General features: G+C 42.9%; 1 protein-coding gene across 4 annotated transcripts in view; it reads left to right on the top strand.

Annotated features, from left to right (window-relative positions):
* The window catches only part of pde8a (phosphodiesterase 8A), a 91,230-nt gene that overhangs the window by 51,174 nt on the left and 20,056 nt on the right, over positions 1–20,000 (top strand). For all 4 annotated transcript variants that reach the window (XM_061813822.1, XM_061813819.1, XM_061813820.1 and 1 more), the window contains 11 exons: positions 1,809–1,999; positions 3,610–3,666; positions 6,396–6,450; positions 6,708–6,796; positions 7,318–7,396; positions 8,457–8,597; positions 11,142–11,230; positions 14,518–14,569; positions 14,647–14,689; positions 18,369–18,446; positions 18,609–18,679. In XM_061813822.1, coding sequence (XP_061669806.1) covers positions 1,809–1,999; positions 3,610–3,666; positions 6,396–6,450; positions 6,708–6,796; positions 7,318–7,396; positions 8,457–8,597; positions 11,142–11,230; positions 14,518–14,569; positions 14,647–14,689; positions 18,369–18,446; positions 18,609–18,679 — 945 coding nt within the window. The remainder of the gene's footprint in view (positions 1–1,808; positions 2,000–3,609; positions 3,667–6,395; positions 6,451–6,707; positions 6,797–7,317; positions 7,397–8,456; positions 8,598–11,141; positions 11,231–14,517; positions 14,570–14,646; positions 14,690–18,368; positions 18,447–18,608; positions 18,680–20,000) is intronic.

A 20,000-nucleotide genomic window follows, 5' to 3' on the forward strand; every position in this document is an offset into this window, starting at 1 on the left:
TATTGTCATGAAAATTACATATAATATTATTCACTTCAATGTCTATACAAAAAAATAAATATGAGCGGAGAGCGTTCATGCGCAAAGTTGCGGAAGTCTCACTCGACATCCAAGTGGTGGCCATATTGCCGGCTACGTCGTTTACAGCTGTCACCATTGAGAAAACTCTGCTATGGGAGAGGAACAAGAGATTTTTGGATTTTTCCGACGCCGCTTCTGACAGGGAAGCTCTTTTCGAAGAAGAGAACGTCTCCCAATCGAGTGACGCGACCGGGGCAATATTGCCCTATCGTTTCGAGCCATATTTAGATGATATGCGGATCACTTCAAACTAACAACAGACTCCCCGACAATATGTATGACAGTATGTAGTGTGCTCAGGAGGACCCATGCCGGGCGAAACACCGGTGGCCGTTGGTGTTGGGGAGCTCCTTTCTCCTCCCGCACATGGCCAAACCGCACACTGCCAAACCACCTCCCCGCCCGATCCACCTACGTGGTGTGCGACGAACAACGCCGCCCGCGGCCGCTAGCGACAGTGAAATAACGTCGCCCGCGGTCGCGCACATCGACACATTTAGCACCTCTGACTTACGTACGGGAGATCGACAGACTGCAGTGATGCGGACTTTGTATCGGTCCGTTATGGTAAAGAGGGAGCTAAGCCGAAAGGTGAAGCTCTCAATTTACCAGTCGATCGACGTTCCTACCCTCACCTACGGGCACGAGCTGGGGGTCGTGACCGAAAGAACAAGATCCCGGATACAAGTGGCCGAAATGAGGGTGTCTGGGCTCTCCCTTAGAGATAGCTTGAGAAGGTCGGTCATCCGGGAGGGACTCAGTGTCGAGCGGCTGCTCCTCCGCATTGAGAGGAACCAGATGAGGTGGCTGGGGCATCTGATTCGGATGCCTCCCTGGTGAGGTGTTCCGGGCATGTCCCACCGGAAAGAGACCCCGAGGACGACCCAGGACACGCTGGAGAGACTATGCCTCGGGATCCCTCTGGAAGAGCTGGAAGAAGTGGCTGGGGAAAGGGATGTCTAGATATCCCTGCTGAAGCTACTTCCCTCGCGACCCGACCCGGAAAAGCGGTAGATAATGGATGGATAACTTACGTACTTTAAGTTATTATGACGCAGATCTTTTGTTATTTCTGAGAGGATTTCGTCGTCGTCCCCCCCCCCAACTATTATTTTTTTTTTTTTTAGTAGCTCTATACACACCTACCTGTCATTTGGAACCCACAAAGCTATAATTATTTGCACCTGTGCGATCCATTTTTCAAGACAAAGCGGGTGATTTGGAAACGTGTGACTAGCGAATTCCTCCTCCCGAGCGTTCGAGCAATATCCAGCAATACAACGAGACGGCATTTTGGCTAACACGCAGGAAAAGAACCGCCACTCTCGCGGTGGTAAAACTGCTATAAACACAAGAAACCGCCAGTGTGGGCTTCTGGAAAAAACGTCACTTCCTGCTTCTTCAAAACGAATGCTTGAATAAGTCCAATTTACTGTTGGCTGGATATGCATGTACACAAAACAAGTACTTCATGTACTCACTCTGTGCGTGTGAATGTTTGACTGCGACCATTCCAGGGTATCCCCCGCCTCTTGCTCCAAGTCCGCTAAGATGGGCTCCAGCTCACTCGTGACCCACATGGGGAAAAAACTGAATAGTAAACAGATGGATGGATTATTTATTATTATCTAAAAGTATAGCGCAGTGACATGAAATGAGGCCAGAGCTAAAAGTCGTCAAATGAGTCACGACGCTAGATGCGCTGAGTCATCTGTTTTTTGTCGCAGGTACTTTTAGTTTTTGCCAAAGAGGACAGTCAGAGTAATGGCTTCTGCTGGGCTTGCGAGAAGGCCAACTACAGGTGCAGCACGGCACGGACGCCCGAGTCGGCCCTCGAGTGCTTCGCCGAGAAGCTTCACGACCTCGTCATCGTTGACCACAGACATTCCAGACACTTTGACGCTGAAGCACTATGCCGGTAGGACAGCTCACCTTGTCGCTCACGTTCTGTTTACTTCTCTACCTCTATTTGCATTTAAGGCGCCGACCGGTCACTTGCTGTGGCGATCTCGATCAATCACAAAATCAAGATCTCGACAGCTGTTATCATATGCAGAGGAGGAGCAAACCTTTTTCAAAAAAGCAAGGAGTAGAAAGTACACTTATCGCTTTTTAAATGTAAAGGTAAATAGTAGAAAAATCATCTTAAATTTTCACCAAAATCATTTTATTTCTAAAAAAAAAAGAAGAGAAATAAATCCGAAAAGATTGACAACAATTTAGTGCCGTTTTGTTGCGATATACTGTAGCTTAAAACTTTTTCACCATCTCAGTTGGCCTGATTTTCCCGTGCAGGGCTAAAAACTTCCCGTGACGACAACGTTGGCCCCGGACGCCGAAGTTCGGCTAATGGCCTCCCCGGACGTCGAAGCCCGACTCGCGGCGGCGGAGGCCTTTAGCCAAGCTTCGGCGTCCGGGGCTAACGGCCTCCGCTGCCTGGAAGCTCGGCTCGCGACCCGCCGCCGGAGCTCGCTCGTCAGACACCGCGTCATTCCCGTCCGGAGAACCATCCGCGCCTGCCAACCTGGACCTTTGTTTCCGCACTTATGTCGCCCGTAGGCCTCCGAGTATTCAGACTCCGCGTCATCCCGCTTGAAGAACCATCCGAACATTCAACATTAATTCCAGCCACGGGTTCAAATCTGCGTGGAAGTATTCCTCCGTCTTCCCGATCAACCGATGCTGCTATTTCTTCATCAGATGATGATAAATACGAGAAATCGGCGCTGGGTATAAACGGCGTCCCATGTAATCGAGCCTTTGTTGCGGCACGTCACATCTGTACACGTCACATCCGCGCACGGAGGTTACGTGACTCGCGAAAATGGCTGCGCCCCTGAAAATTCGTAATTGTCAATAAAAATCTTGTCAAAACACAATTAAATGAGAGAGGATTTAACATCACCTTGTCAAAATAGAGTACATATTACATGATGTATTTATTGGATACATTATTAATGCAAACCAGTGGATTTCCCCTTTAAGTCCAGTTACTTTGTGTTTGTACTTGGTGACCTCGTCCTTCTGGCCTTTGAGCACATTTGGCTTTTATTGCGCATCAACTGTCTAACGTTGGGATCCCCCAGTTTTGACCTCTTTTTTTTTTCGTTGACTGGTGGGGTAAGGGTAAAATAAATGAGAAATGAGCCGTGCCTGGCCGTCCCGCCTTTTCTATCTTTAGTACCCGCCCAAACCAAAAGCGCATTCACAAACATTCATTCGCCCAGCCCGGCGTGTACGTTACCGCCTTTCATTTTGCCCCGCTCCATATGTTCAGTGTACTCGCTCGGACTCAGACGGGGTGGGGGGACGGGACTAAAGGGCCTTTATGACCGGCGGCCGGGCGAAACCACAGGCGGATGAGCGGCCCCGTATACCGCATTCTTTCAGAGGCCTCGGCCCGCTCGCGCAGCTCCACCGTTGGAGCCGCCCGGGGAGAATTGGAGCGTGAAAAACTGAAAAAATACATTGATTTGATGCCACGGGCTTTTCCGGCCTGCTAAAGGACTCTCTGTGTTTTACGTTCAGGTCAATGAGAGCGGTCAGCTCTTCGGAAAACACTGTGATAGTCGCCGTTGTGAAGAGGTAAGTGCAACCCGCTGACCCGAGTCACATTTCCACCAAGTGCCTACGGTTCAGTTCTGCGCGGTACGGCTTGAAACCGTAAACCCTGGTTTGCGTTTCCGGCGTTGGAGGGGTGGAGGCGGGATGACTTTCATCCGAACAGTATTCCAGATCCAAGTCCCAATGAAACAGATGACAAAAGCAATGCTAATAATAAACTGTTTGAAATTCTTATCATATTGAATGGTTTATTATTGAATTGGTAATCAACCAAAAAAAATGTACCCACGCACAGCAAGGAGAGAAAATGGAGGCGTGGTTGCGGGGTAACAACCTCAGATGTGACAGGCAGGCGAATAAAAGCCCCGCAACAATATTATTGACATTATTAGTATTAAGTATGAATATTACAATATATTTTTGCAGCTCAAACATGTATCTTATCTGTAGCCATTGTAAGAGCCTAAATATAATTTCTGTTCTTCAAATATTGTCAGTCGGAATAATTGGTGAAATAATTTCAGATAAGTTTTTATTACGAGATATTGCGTATTTACAAGTTGTTTATTATATGTATGCCGTGGATGATGAGTATATTGCATTCTGTGATTATTTAAAATTAGGATTTGAGGTTTGCTACGTAGTTGATACGCTACGATGACGTAATGAACCGGAAAAAGAACAAAGTTTAGACGAAAAAAATGAGTGACGGTGGGGCGAAATAGTTTTCTGACCTTCATTATCATCATTTTTAGCATCATTAACATCCATCATCATCCGGAATCCTCATCATTTTCGTTGTATTTTGGTTTATTGACCTGGATTTCCTGTGCACCATGCGACGTGGAAATAATTTCATTTCCTTTATTTTTACAGTTTGAATTCGAGTAAGCTATTTTTTTTTTTTTTTTATTACCAAACCAACTGCGTCATGGATTACTTTAGTTTCCCCCTTTTTCGGTGCGCCTAAGGAAGAAATTATGCATCAAGATTTGCCTGTTTTGGAAACGACAGCCATAATAAGGATACGAGATGAAGTAGTTTCTATTTTGCCAGGTCGGAATAGCAGCGTTTGATTGACGGGTGACGCTTAGCGGACACGACCATAACGTTCAAACCAGAGAGAATGGCTTGATTATTCATGAATTTGAAGCCTCATTTCATAAATATGGGGATTATAATTATGATTTGTTTGTATCATTCAAACTTTTTGTCAGTGTTGTTAACGCATTTCTTCTCTGTAATGTGTCAAATTAAGATTAAGATTAATTTTACTGTACAGGTGCATGGCATGAAAGAAAACATAAATTTTGAAAAAAAAAAATGTGTAACGGGCAGTCAAAAAGTGAGTACGTCTTTTGGGCGTAAAGTGTAGAAGGATCAAATTACACGGCAAAAAAACAAAAAACATATCTTTCTCCCATGAAAAAATATTTACAAATTTGTGAGGAATAACCTTACTTTTCCAAGATAGTGTATTTTTTTTGTATTTTTTTTACTCAAATTTTAATGTGCATTGTCTTAATAAGGTTGGGGAAAAACTAGTTGATTTCATATATTTTGGGATTATTATTATCATTTGTGTGCATCATTCAAATTTGTCAGGCTTGTTAAAATGTTTTTTTTTTCTGTAATGTGTCAAATTAGGATTAAGATTATTTTTAGTTCACAGGGGGATAAAATTACTTTATGGTATGAAAGAAAACAAATTTAAAAAAAAAAAGGTATAATGGGCAGTCAAAAATTTGAGTACATCTTTTGGGCATAAAGTGTACAATGATCACATTACACGGCAAAAAAAAAAAAACATATCTATGTTTGTCCCATAAAAAAATATTTACAAATCTGTGAAGAGTAACCTTACTTTTCCAAGATACTGTAGTTTTTTTTGTATTTTTTTTAACTCAAATTTTAATGTGCCTTGGTTTAATAAAGGTTGGGGAAAAACTAGTTAATTTCATATATTTTGGGATTATTACTATCATTTGTTTACATCATTCAAATTTGTCAGGGTTGTTAACGCATTTCTTTTCTGTAATGTGTCAAATTAGGATTAAGAATATTTTTACTTTACATGGACATGGCTTGAAAGAAAACATACATTTGAAAAAAAGAATAAAAAAGGTATAACGGGCAGTCAAAAAGTGAGTACATCTTTTGGCCGTAAAGTGTACAATGATCACATTACTCGGCAAAAAAAAAAAAAAACATATCTATGTTTGTCCAATGAAATAATATTTACAAATCTGTGAGGAGTAACCTTACTTTTCCGAGATACTGTATTTTTTTTGTATTTTTTTAACTCAAATTTTAATGTGCCTTGTCTTAATAAGGGTTGGGAAAAACTAGTTGATTTGATATATTTTGGAATTATTATTATCATTTGTTGACATCCTTCAAATTTGTCAGGGTTGTTAACGTATTTCTTTTCTGTAATGTGTCAAGTTAGTATGATGATTATTTTTACTTTACAGGGGCATAAAACTACGTTATGGCATGAAAGAAAAGAAGGTATAACAGGGAGTCTAAAAGTGAATACATCTTTTGGGCCTAAAGTGTGCAATGATCAAATTACACAGCAAAAAAAAAAAAGCATATCTTTGTTTGTCCCATGAAAAAATATATCGAATAGTAACCTTACTTTTACGAGATACTGTTTTTTTTTTTTTACACTAATTTTAATGTGCCTCGGCTTAATAAAGGTTGTGAAAAACGTTAATGCGTGTCCCCTTTTTTTTTTTTTTTTTAAGGCCAGACAGGGAGGAAGCCTCTGTGATGCCTCTGATCAACGCTGGCTTTAATAGGGTGAGATACATAATGTGTTTGTGTTCGTCCTCTACCCACAGCATATTTGCATTGCTCTTATGAAATCTTTTCATACCCCTTCTGTCAACATTATATATCAATCAGAGATTTAGATTATAAATCTTTGTTTGCACTAGAGACTCCTTCATTGCGATTCCTATACCACATCATGGCTTTGTGCTGTGAACTGATTAAAAATGGAACTTGGGTCACCTTTGGCTGATCATATTTTGTGCTGTTGACCTCCGACCCCCCAGAGATATGTGGAGAATGCCAACATGATGGCCTGCTATAATGAGCTACTGCAGCTGGAGCATGGAGAGGTGCTCGCACAGTTCAAGCTGAGGTGACTTGCACAACTTTTTCTTTGTCTTTGAGTTGGATTACACAAAAGTACGTGTTGCGGGAGGGAAAAACGGACTTATGAATATTGTATCGGGATATTATTTACAAAAAAAAAAAAAAAAACAAGGATCTTGGGGTTTTGGGTAAAATTTCATGATCAACCCGAAATTCACTTTATCCTTTACAGATGAACTTTATTTCCCCTTCTCTAAACTGATGAAAACACGTGTCGCTCTTCAGTATTTCTGTAGTTTTTTTTAGAAATTCCTGTTCTCTAACAATTGTGCTAAGTGAAAAAAATGACAACAGGATAGACACAATTGTACAAAAATGTCCTGTTCAGATGAACAAAAAAGATAGAGGTGCAAGTAAAGGGTCTAGCGGAACCCCTAATTGGATACATAATTAAAGGGAGTGTTTCACACCGTCGTCGAGTATATCAGATTTCCCGATTAGATGCTAGCAGGTCATTTTGTTCACGTGGTAACAAAAAAACTATTGTTCTCTCCCCACCTGTACAAGGGCTGGGAATGCTATTTTCACAGCTCTAGAACAAAGCCAAGAGGCCATAGAGATCACTTCTGAAGAGCAAGTCATTCAGGTGGGTTTTCCGCAAGTTTCTAGCAATGCTGTCATCCAACACGTACATGTTATTCCATCCATGTCACTACCTCATTAATGTTCGCTGTGGCCCCTTTGTATAAGTTTGTGTTATGTGCAAAAGAGCGGCTAAAATTTATTTGGGGTTAAAGAGAGGCATTTAAAATTATGGCAGGTGTGTGCTGATGCCCGTTTAACACAAGTTTTAATTTACCGTAATTCCCGGCCTACAGAGCGCACCTGGTTATAAGCCTCACCCGGTACATTTGTAAAGGAAATACCATTTGGTACATACATACGCGGCAGCCGGGTAAAAGCCGCAAGCACCCATATTGAAATATAAGATATTTACAAAGAAAGACGATACACAGCGAGTTTAATGCTAGCTCCACCGCACTAACGCAGCGAGTTTAATGCTAGCTCCACCGCACTAACGCTAGCGTGGTGCTAATGCCAGTGCAGTACGCTAGCACCATGCTAACACTAGCGCCGCACTACCGGGGCCGATTAATAAAAAATAAAAAAAACATACTGGTAATCACCAAGACACAGCATTAACACGCTAGCGTAGCGCTAACAGAGCCAGACCGGTAAAAGTCCCTTCCTCGGCACATATATTCCACCGGTCTCACTCTTACCCTTTCCCCTCGAGTGCCCCCTTGCAGCCGTTAGAAAAAAAAATGCACAAATTAGCCGTATCACCGCATAAACCGCATGGTTGAAAGCGTGTGAAAAAATGTGCGGCTTATAGCCCAGAAATTATGATAATCACTCCATTCTGAACTAAACCACTTCTTAGTTATCATTACTTACTCTCTTGATTTTTTTTAAAAAAAATTGACCGAGTTGTATAGGTCACATTACTGGTGGCAAATTTTTTTGAAATGTTTTATCTTGGGCTAATCTTACAGCATCAAAAAAAAAAAAAAAAAAATGTAACATTTGAACAGATGTGTGTGCACGTAATGTATTGTACTGCATATACCGAGATGGTTCTTTTTTTAAAATCGTCTTTGCCAATGCTTCCTTTATCGGGGCTCACTCTCGGCTTTCCTTTCCAGTACGTGAATCCTGCCTACGAGTCCGTTATGGGCTACCAACAAGGTGAGCTCATCGGGAAGGAAATTATTGAAGTGCCTAAAAGTGAGAAGAATAAGCCGGATCTCCTCGAAACCATCAACTCCTGCATCCGGAAAGGGAAGGTAATGAGATCCCCTTTGCACAAAATATTTTACTGACTGTTTATACTTCTGCGGGCTCTATATGGGTCATTTCAGAATTGGAACACAATTTAGGCGCCAACATTTTTGGAAAGTCGGTGTATTTTGCATTTATTAATGTTTTCAAGGTAAACATTTAATAAACCGTCACATTCATATTGTATGAGCTGATTTATTTGTCATCAGATACAGCATTTTGCTGTTTGGCGCAATCCTGTTACAGATACTCGGGCATCTGAGAAACATGTAGTATTTAAAAAATGTTGAATAAATTCTCTGGGATTAAATATAGAAGATAATTTAAAAAAATAGTCATTTAATTAGTCTAATTACAGTCACAGGACTGAGACGAAGACTTTTTCCTCAAAGGTGCATGCTAGCTGAGATTTGACTGCTATGCTAACTGGTCAACAAAAAAACGTAACCGTATAGTAAAAAAAATAAAATAAAATTAACATTGAACATAATAATATAATATAACATCTTTTCCTGCTATTAGGAGTGACAGGGTTACTTCGGTTTGAGTGACACATTCCACAACGGCTAAAATATTTGAAAAAAATATGAAGTGGACTTAACTTGGGTCTGCCAACAGTCAGAGGAATTATTAACTTGTCATTTCTGCTGAGTCATATACAGTAGCTCTTGCGTTTACGTTGAGAAACACAACTGCACAGAGTCCTTAATTTTTTTTAAAAAAATACAATGAAGCTCTTCCAACAAAGTCAAACCAAAGGAGGCGATTTAAAACTCACGCTACATTTGACGTGTCAATTGGCAGACGAACAAAGCGAAGCTATTTGAGGGGAATTGGAGGGGGTGTTTTAAATAATATTGAAGAATCATTTTCACAACAGCTGTAGTCGCAGTGAAGAAAACAAGTATTTGAACACCCTGCTATATTGCAAGTTCACCCACTTAAAATCATGGAGGGGTCTGAAGTTTTCATCGCAAGTGCATGTCCACTGTGAGAGAAGTGATCGAAAAAGAAAAATCCAGAAATCACAATCGATGATTTTTTTTTTTTTTTTTACCGATTTATTTGTGTGATACAGCTGCAAATAAGTATTTGAACACTTGTCTATCAACTAGAATTCTGACCCTCAAAGACCTGTTAGTCCACCTTTAAAAGTCCACCTCCACTCCATGTATTATCCTGAATCAGATGCACCCCATACAATCAGTAAGACTCAAACTTGTAACATGGCCAAGACCAAAGAGCTGTCCAAAGACACCAGAAACAACTCCACACGGCTGGAAAGGGCTACGGAGAAATTGCCGAGCAGCTTGGTGGAAAAAGGTCCACTGTTGGAGCAATCATTAGAAAAAGCTAAACATGACGGTCAGTCTAAATCGGATTTGGATGATACAGAGGAGTCACGGGAGAAAGTTTTGTGGTCAGATGAGACCAAAATGGAACTTTTTGGTCATAATTCCACAAACCGTGTTTGGAGGGAGACGCATGATAAGTTCCATCCCAAGAACACCATCCCTACTGTGAAGCATGGGGGTGGTAGTATCATGCTTTGGGGGTGTTTTTCTGCTCACGGGACAGGACGACTCTACTAGCCTAGCCAGTCTCCAGACCTAAACCCAATAGAAAATCTTTGGAGGGAGCTGAAACCTTGTTTCTCAGCGACAGCCCAGAAAGCTGCCTGATCTAGAGAAGATCTGTGTGGAGGAGTAGGCCAAAATCCCTCCTGCAAGTGTGTGCAAACCCGGTGAGGAAACGTTACTGTACCAAATATTAACATTGGCCTTTTCAGGTGTTCTAATACTTATTTGCAGCTGTATCAAACAAATAAATCATGACAAAAATCATACATTGTGATTTCTGGATTTTTCTTTTTAGATGATCTCTCTCACAGCGGACATGCACCTACGATGAACATTTCAGACCCCTCCATGTTTGCCGAGTGGGAGAACTTGCAATATAGCTCGGTGTTCAAATGCTTATTTTCTTCACTGTACATAAATTTACAATACAAATGGATGTTTCTGTATTTTGCGCATGGATTATTTTAAAAGTTTGCGTCAGGGACAGAAAGTGTCCTGCAATTCTGAAACGAGGCCGACTGTCGATGCAGCGGTATTTTGAGAAATGTCACGGAACACACATCAGAGTGCTGATTCATTCTGCGCTCCCGGTCACACGACTGCTGCGTTTCATGTGGCCCAGACCAGCAGCCGACGGCCGTGCTGTCCTCTTCCAACACAGAGAGCAAAGGTCAGTCTCGGAGCTGCAAACGGCAGGGAGGCTCTTTTTAAGTCTGTCGGTGGAGAGGGAAGCGAAGGGTAGGGTGGACATGAAACGGACCCTCTGGAACCCGGTAGCGGCCCTGATACTTTTAAAAAACAACTCGGTGCTCTCTGTAATAATTTGAGCGACCTTTTGACCTCACCTGTATCATTGCCTGATCTCCATTAAGAAATTAATATATTGTCCCCCCCACCCCACCTCAGCATTTTTTTTTTATTTTTTTTTTTTGTTCAATGTTTGGATGCTTGTGTCTTGATGTCATCTAGGAGTGGCAGGGGATTTATTATGCCAAAAAGAAGAACGGAGACAGCATCCAGCAAAATGTGAAGATTACACCTGTGATTGGGCAGGGAGGGTAAGTGACAGCATCCTAAATGTATATAATAATTGCAAATGATTTACAGTAAATCCCAGTATATTGCGAGGCACGCATTCCAGGCCCACACGCAATGGCTAAAAATTTGAATTAATAATAGTAAAACGCATTTTACATGTTTAAAAAGCCTTTTTCATGTATTCCTTTGTGTCTTTTCTCACTCACTCGTACTGTTCTTCAAACGAAAGTCAAAGTGTGCTTATTTCTGTTCGTCTGTAACTCTCAATTGAAGTTTACTTTAACAAAAGACAATTAAACACTGTACCCTGAAAAACATAATGTTGAATTGAACCATGTGCCGTAATTTCTCGAGTATAATGCGTCCCCAAAGTTGACCTAAAAAAAAAAAAATCAGGAAAACCCTTATACCTATGTACAATGCGCGCCGACAATTTACCGCTGCCCATATGCTCACAAATATCGGGAACGACCTGTATTTTTATTTTGTTACGTTTATACTTGTATTGTTTTTCAAAAAACTGTCCGGACAACAATCGTTTTGCTTACCTAATTTTACAAAGTTACATTCTTACTATTGTAAATGTACAGATTTTTTCCAACCCTCCATCCATCCATGTAGAACACCACTTACCGTAATTTCTCAAGTATAATGTGTCCTGAAGTATAATGCGCACCCCCAAAGTTGACCTCAAAAAAATCAGGAAACCCCTTCTACCTGTGTACAATGCGCACCACCAATTTACCGCTGCCCATGTGCTCAGAATATTAGGAATGACCTGTATTTATATTTTGTTGGGTTTATGCTTGTATTGTTTTTCAAAAAACTGTCCGTACGACGATTTTTAATAATAATCATTGTGCATGTGCTGATGTAGCGGTAAAATAATCTCGGGACAGGCCACAGGACATGCTAGTACTTGTCACTGTAATTGTCAGGACAGAATCCCGCAACCAACTAAAATAAATGCTCAATGATGGCATCACATTTTTAAAACAAACTCATGGGGAGTCGTTTCTGATCTTTGGTGCAGTAGCAACAGGCATGTTATGCTAACGATCGTGAAATGCAAAAGCCCCGAGGAGCTCAAACAGCTCAGGTTGGGGGCGCACATTACCGTAATATACATAAATGTGTAACATAAGACATCCAATATCATATCAAAACATATATGTATACATTATTACCACTCTATGTACCTGTATACGACTATACAATGTGGTTGTATTTTTTATATTTCTTCCATACCTAAATATAATGCGCTCTCTTAACTATTTGAAAATATTTTTTGAAAAATATGTGCATTATTTTTGAAAAATTACGGTAGTTTCATCTCATGAGACTCCACTAGCTTATTGCTAACATATGGCAAAATGGCATAGACAGATTTTATCTGTCAGTTCACGATAGATGTTATTTCAAGGCGTGCTACACGTTGAGCAGGTCTTGGCCCTCAAGCCACATACGTCAACATTAATTGGACACTCTAAATTGCCCATAGGTGTGATTGTGAGTGCGCCTGTTTGTCTCAATGTGCCCTGCGATTGGCTGGACACCAATTCAGGGTGTACCCCCCGCTTCCTGCCCATTGACGCCCCGCAACCCTTGTGAGGATAAGCGGCTCTGAAAATGGATAGATAGCACTCTAGAAAGGTCAGTCGTGAGAAACCTGAAACCTGAAGTCCAGCGGGAAAAGAAAGTCAACCCATTTATGGCCCATAACCTGTACAACTCCAATGGGAGGAAAATCAAGGGTAGAAGGAATAAGAAAATAATTGGGTTGCGCAAGTTTGCACACCCTTTCACTGGGGAGTGAGTGTTCAGAATTGAAACGTGTGTTAAATGGTAGTCAGCACCTACTTCGTGCATCATAATTCAGATTGTGGAAATGTAATGGTTGAGAATGGCTTTTCAAATTAAATCTGTTTTCTCTGAATTTATATTCCTCTCGTGGAATTGCGTTGAGACGTTCTAGAAAGGGGCGGAACGGTGGATCAGCTGGAAAAGTGTTGGCCTCAAAGTTCTGAGGACCTGGATTTGAGTTTGCATGTTCTCCCCAAGCCTGTGTGGGTTTTCTCCGGGAACTCCGGTTTGCTCCCACATCCCAAAAACATGCGACATTAATTGGACACTCCAAATTGCCCCTAGGTGTGATTGTGAGTGCGGCTGTTTGTCTCGATCTGCCCTGCGATTGGCTGGACACCAATTCAGGGTGTAACCCCCCCCACCCGCTTCCTGCCTGTTGACAGCTGGGATAGGCTCCAGCACTCTCCACTACCCTCGTGAGGATAACCGGCAAAGAAAATGGATGGATGGCATTGTAGAAATCTGAATATTTGCACTAAAAAACAATGGAAGCACGGTGGGAAAAGAAAGTCAACCCATTTTTGGCCTATAACCTGTACAACTCCAATGAGGGGGAATCAAGGGTAGAAGAAGAAATAAAAGAGTTGGGTTGCGCAAGTTTGCACACCCTTTCACTGAGGAGTGAGTGTTCAGAATTGAAACTTGTGTATAATGGTAGTCAGCACATAATTGCATCATAATTCAGATTGTGGAAATGGTCACTATTGCTCATTTAGCCTTTGTTTCCTAAAGGAAAGATAAAACTATTGATGTTATCCATTTTCCTTGCCGCTTATCCTCACGAGGGTTGCCGGGACTGATGGAGCCCATCCCATCTGTCAACGGCCAGGCGGCGGGGTGCACCCTGAACTGGTCGGCAGCCAATCGCAAGGCACATTGAGACAAGCGGCCGCACTCACAATCACACCTACGGACAATTTCAAGTGCCCATGTTTTTGGGATGTGGGAGGAAACCGGAATGCCCGGAGAAAACCCACACAGGCACGGGGAGAACATGCAAACTCCACACAGGGGGGTCCGGGATCGAACCCGGGACCTCAGAACTCTGAGGCCAACGCTTTCCAGCTGTTCCACTGTGCCGCCACAAATAGAATAAATAATGAAAATTCCCATAGTTCTTATAATACCGGTAATTATCAACCTTTGAGCACTTGCTGCTTTGAACACACACGGAGCAGCAACACATCCATACAAAGCATACAATAACACACACAGGCGTGTATTCCCTCTCCTCTGCGGGGAAAAATGATTATTAAAATTGTAAAATACGATACGGTACTGGAGCGGCGTCCTCAATCACTTCAAATGTGGCAAGAAGTTGAAAATCTGACACGTCGCGGGGCCGAAAATGATCAACTGCGGTAAACTGGGCTACACCGTATATCAATTATGATCCTGCGTCTTATCTTATGCACTAACAATAAACTTTTGCATTTTTCAGAAAAATAAGGCACTACGTGTCTATTAACAGGCCTTTAAACGATAATAATAAGGTGAGATGAGATTGCAGTTTTGCAGTTGACGGCTGACAGGAAGTAGCTCACCAATTTGCCTTTCCTTGTCCACACAGACGGATAAATCGAGCGAACGAGTGCAAGCAGAGTCGCAAACAGGTAAAACCTCGCGGGGATTCTCTCCGCCGCGTGGAACGGGCGACTTCTCCCGTTGACCTTTCTGTGATTTCCAAGTGCGGTCGTGACGGATTTTTGCGAAAGACCGAAAGAGTCTCGTGCACGCTCGAGCGGGGTTCTCTCCGAGGGCCAATTATCAGCAATTAGTGAGGGATGTTCTTTCCATGACAACATCGTCAGAAGTGTGTTTGTCGGCAGGAAACAACGTTCGCGTCCTTTGTTGGGGATTTTTTTTTTTTTTTTGGGGGGGGGGGGGGCTTTTTGCAATCGATCGAGCTGGGCCAACACAATGACGGAATATTTCATCATTCTGCAACTTTGGAGGCGGTTATCATTTCCTTTCATGTCGCATGTTAATCACAATCAAGGAATTTGTCAGGTGATGTCATGGCTATAAAATAAGAACGGAGAAGAGTTCATAAGTCGTTCACGCCGCGTTCGCATACCAAGTACGCACGCACAGCTGACGCCGTTAGGTTCACCTTTCACATGAAAAGTTTGCGTAAGTCGTTTTTACCACACATATTTCATGCATCAGCATAAAGGCAAATAAAAATGCACATATGAAAAAAAACAAACACCAAAGTCTTTTCTTTTCATGGCCATGTTTGAGCGGAATTGCTCGTAGCAGTTGTAGGTGGAGGGGGGAAAAAAAAAAGTCAGCTGGCGCCGATATTCTTTGCCAATAAATGGCATGACTAAAAGGCTAAAAGCCGACTCTCAGCCCCTCAGTGATCAATTCTCGAAAATATCTTTTATTCAGTCTCATACTATGCTATAAATGAATCAAAACTTCAAGTGGAATATGATTCCCCCCCCCAACACCTTCACGGGTTGCTGGACATGATACAGCTTCTTAAAGGGGAAATCCACTGGTTTGCATTAACAATGTATCCAATACGTCGTGTAATATGTACTCTAATTTGACAATGTGATCTTGAATCCTCTCATTTAATAGTGTTTTGAGAAGATTTTTACCGAGAATTACGAATTTTCAGGGGCACTGCTATTTTCGCAAGTCACATGGTCTACGCAGGCATATGTGACGTGTACCGATGCGTTCCAAACATTGAATTACATGGGACACCATGATGCCCAGCGCTGATTTCTCAGATTTATCCTCATCTGATGAAGAAATAGCAGTACCGGTTGATCGGGAAGACGGAGGAATACTTCCATACAGATTTGAACCTGTGACTGTAATTGATGTTGAATATTGGGATGGTTCTTCAGTCGGAATGAGGTGGAGTCTGACGAGCGAGCTTTGGCGGCGGCTGCGAGCCGAGGTTCTAGGCAGTGGAGGCCGTTAGCCCCGGATGCCGAAGCTAGGCTAAAGCCCTCCGCCGCCACCGGAGGCAGGCCACGAGCTCCGGCAGCAGGCCCCGAGCCGAGCTTCAACGTCCGTGGAGGCCTTTAGCCGAGCTTCGGTGGTGGCGGAGGCCTTTAGCCTACCTTCAGAGTCCGGGGCTAACGAAGCGGGCGGCGGCAGAGGCCGTTAGCCCCGGACGCCGAAGCTAGGCTAAAGGCCTCCGCCACCACCAAAGCTCGGCTAAAGGCCTCCACCGCCTGCAAGCTCAGCTCGCGGCCCGCCACCAAAGCTCGCTCGTCAGACTCCGCGTCATTCCCGTCCGAAGAACCATCCGAGGCTGCCGGCCCAGAACTCCCAGGGGCCTTTGTTCACGCACTTATGTCGCACGTACGCCTCCGAGTAGTCAGACTCCAGCGACATTCCGCCCGAAGAACCAGCCAAATATTCAACATTTACAGCCACAGGTTCAAATCTGTATGGAAGTATTACTCCATCTTCCTGATCAACCGATACTGCTATTTCTTCACCAGATGAGGATAAATCCGAGAAATCAGCGCTGGGCACAATGGTGTCCCGTGTAATCCAGCGTTTGGAACGGCACAGTACACGTCACATACGCCCACGTGGACCATGTGACTCGCGAAAATGGCAGCGCCCCTGAAAATTCGTAATTGTCGACAAAAATCTTCTCAAAAACTATTAAATGAGAGAGGATTTAGCACCACATTGTCAAAATAGAGTACATATTACATGACTTATTGGATACGCTGTTCACGCAAACGACTAGATTTCCCCTTTAAGGGAATGTCCGCATTTCAATGTTGCTGCACCCGGAGTACGTATCCGGGATAAAATGTGCAAAAAATGGCCTTAAGTGGATGAGACCCTAAACCCTTCTTTGCAGTGAGAAAAGCGCACAGCTTTGCCTTTTCCCTCTCACGCACATGTCAAGAATATGGCCCTTTGTATTTAATCATATATTTAATAATATATTAATTGTTTCCTTCTGGGGCCATCCCATCCCACATGTTGACTTTTTTGGGTCGGCCCCTTTTATCACATGTTTTCACAGCCCTTATTTATTGCACTGGATGGTGCAATATCATGAAACTCCATAATTTTTATCGGGGCTATATTTACGTGAATTTTGGTACGTTTTGTTGATGGATGAAATGGATGATGTGCATTTCATTTTTGAGCATGGTTGCCCTCTTTGTTTGAAGAGCCTCCTGAGCAATGTTCCCTCTAATTTTTGACATGTCTGAGCAAACGCACTAAGCCCGTGAGCGCCCCCTTTGACCACTGTGAGCAACATCAGACGTACGCACTGTGGTCGACAGGCGTCATCCATTGAAGTTACATGGCTCATTAAAAGGTTGACATTACATTCCCATCAGGACATTTTTAAGAACAATTTTGTGTTTTTGCAAACTTGCACTGAAAATGTCAACAAACAAAAAAACATTCCAATTAAAAATACATACCAAGCCAACTATTAACTATAAATTTGAAATGTGGCTTCTAACTTTGTTTCATTTTTTCAACCCACAATGATATCGCCATCTGTTTTTCTTGGCGTAAAACTGAATTATTGCTTGCAGAATATCTTTCACAATGCATGTTGAAAGCTGAATGATGCTCCCAAACAGTTTTAGGGTTAATGTTATGTTGCCTCCTATTTTTAAAATACAGAATTGGCTTTTTTGGGCAATGTGCTTTCATCCTTAATCAGGCTGTGCCAAGGTTGAATTTTAACATTATCCACCATCTCATCCTGCACTTTCTACTTTGGCTTCAGACCAGACCTTTCTCACTCAAAAAAGAGAAAATCTCGTCCAGTTTCACCACTTTTTCTTCAATTATTCACATACCCTGGTGTTTGTAATTATGCGCGTACCCCTTTAAAATGGGCGGTGTCAGCTAAACGAGGAAGTAGAGTGTGTGGCCAGGTGTGGCTGAGCAGCAGCTCTTTATGAGAGAAAAAACACGTCAGGCTGTAGTTCACTGCGCTGGATCTGTTTTCCTCTGCGCTGAGAGCGTGCAACATGTGCGCAAATGCGCAGTTGCGCAGCTTCGAGGGACCGTTGCTCCTGAATGAGCACAGTGCACCCCACTCCGTAAAACTTTCCGCCACCTCTGATCACTCAAATACGACAACACCTTGGAGACGCCGCAGACCGAATACATATACCAAACAAAGGATACGTCGATGTTTAGAGTTTGCGATTAATTTGCCAGTCGCCTGACTTGAAGTTTCAATGGGTCACCGTAGACTAGCTCACCTTTTTAAGAGTGTGTTTTTTATTTTTTTTCTTGTACGTGTTTATTAAGATGTTGTTCCCTTCTCCCCAGACATCCAATCCAGCAAGCACAAAGACCGGAGGAAAGGCTCTCTGGATGTGAGATCCACAACGTCTCGGGGGAGCGACGGTGAGAGTGACGGATGGAAACTCGCGCTCTCGTGAAACCTTCCCGGTTGTCTGTATCAAGTGTTGACTAGGCTCATGCAAACATTGATTATGAAGTATAACAAAAAGAAGGGGGAGGTGAATCATGAAAGTTGATATGATGACTATTTTTTTTCTTTTTCAGGGAGCTCACAGCGAAGGCACTCCTCGATGGCCCGAATCCACTCCATGACGATCGAGGCTCCAATCACTAAGGTGGTGTCTCACACTCAGTCATATGATCACCAGTGTGTGCAGATGCTTTCAATCTCATGACAACACTGCGATTATTTAAAAAAAAAAAAAAAAAAAAAACGCCACCACGAGCCCTTTTTTGTACATCACCAGAAATAGATCCAATTTTCTAGCGGCCACGCGAGCACGTCGAGTAGGGGACGGCATTTCATGCGCAGGGAAGCAAGCCCCCACCAGGCTGACCTGCTGTTTGTGTGCCTGATGTTGTCCAAAGAAAAAGGGGGACGGCTCATATAACATACTACAATTTCTCTGCTGTATCGTTTGATTGTGTAGGCAGTCCCCCTGGGCGTCATCCTCTCTAGAATAAAAGCAGTGCTAGATGTGGAAGGCCTAATGCTGTCTGTGTGTGTGTGTGTGTGTGCGCATTTACTATAGTATGTAATATATAAATGCTTCAAATGAAAGCCGTTATCTGTGAGGTCATGATCGTCTGTTTCCATATAAAGACAAAAAAAAATCACACATCAAGCTATTGTGCACAATTTCGTGTTTGATTAATGCAAATACAGTATAGAGTTGTACTAAGACAGAGTACCAAGAGAGGAACTGTGTTACTGCATGGTGTGGTGGAGAAATATGTTAGAATCATTCAGCAGAATAGCGGTGAGATGTGCCGTAGGTGTGACAGAAGAATTTCAGGTGGGACTGCATCAGGGATCCGCTCTGAGCCCCGTCCTGTTTGCAGTGGTAATGGATATAGGGTGACAGACGAGGTTAGACTGGAATCCCCTTGGACTATGATGTTTGCAGATGATATTGTGATCTGCATGGAAGGCAGGGAGCAGGTGGAGGAACAATTAGAAAGATGGCGGCACGCGCTGGAGAGGAGAGGAATGAAGATTAGCCGAAGTAAAACAGAATATATGTGCGTGAATGAGAAAAGGGGAGGGGGAAGAGTGAGGCTACGGGGAGAAAAGATGGCGAGGGTGGACGACTTCAGATACTTGGGGTCAACAATCCAGAGCAACGGTGAGTCTGGTAAGGAAGTGAAGAAACTGGTCCAAGCAGGTTGGAACATTTGGCGGAAGGTGTCTGGTGTTCTTTGTGACAGAAGAGTCTCCGCTAGGATGAAGGGCAAAGTTGATAAAAACAGTGGTAAGGCCGAACGTGATGTACGGATTACAGACGGTGGCACTGAAGAAACAACAGGAAGCAGAACTGGAGGTGGCGGAAATGAAGAACTGAGGTTCTCGGTTGGTGTGAACAGGTTGGATAGGATTAGAAACGAGCTCATTAGAGGGACAGCACAAGTTGGGTGTTTTGGAGACTCGGTCAGAGA

This window comes from Syngnathoides biaculeatus, chromosome 3 (genome assembly GCF_019802595.1).
Source record: "Syngnathoides biaculeatus isolate LvHL_M chromosome 3, ASM1980259v1, whole genome shotgun sequence".
Classification (NCBI taxonomy): Eukaryota; Metazoa; Chordata; class Actinopteri; order Syngnathiformes; family Syngnathidae; genus Syngnathoides; species Syngnathoides biaculeatus.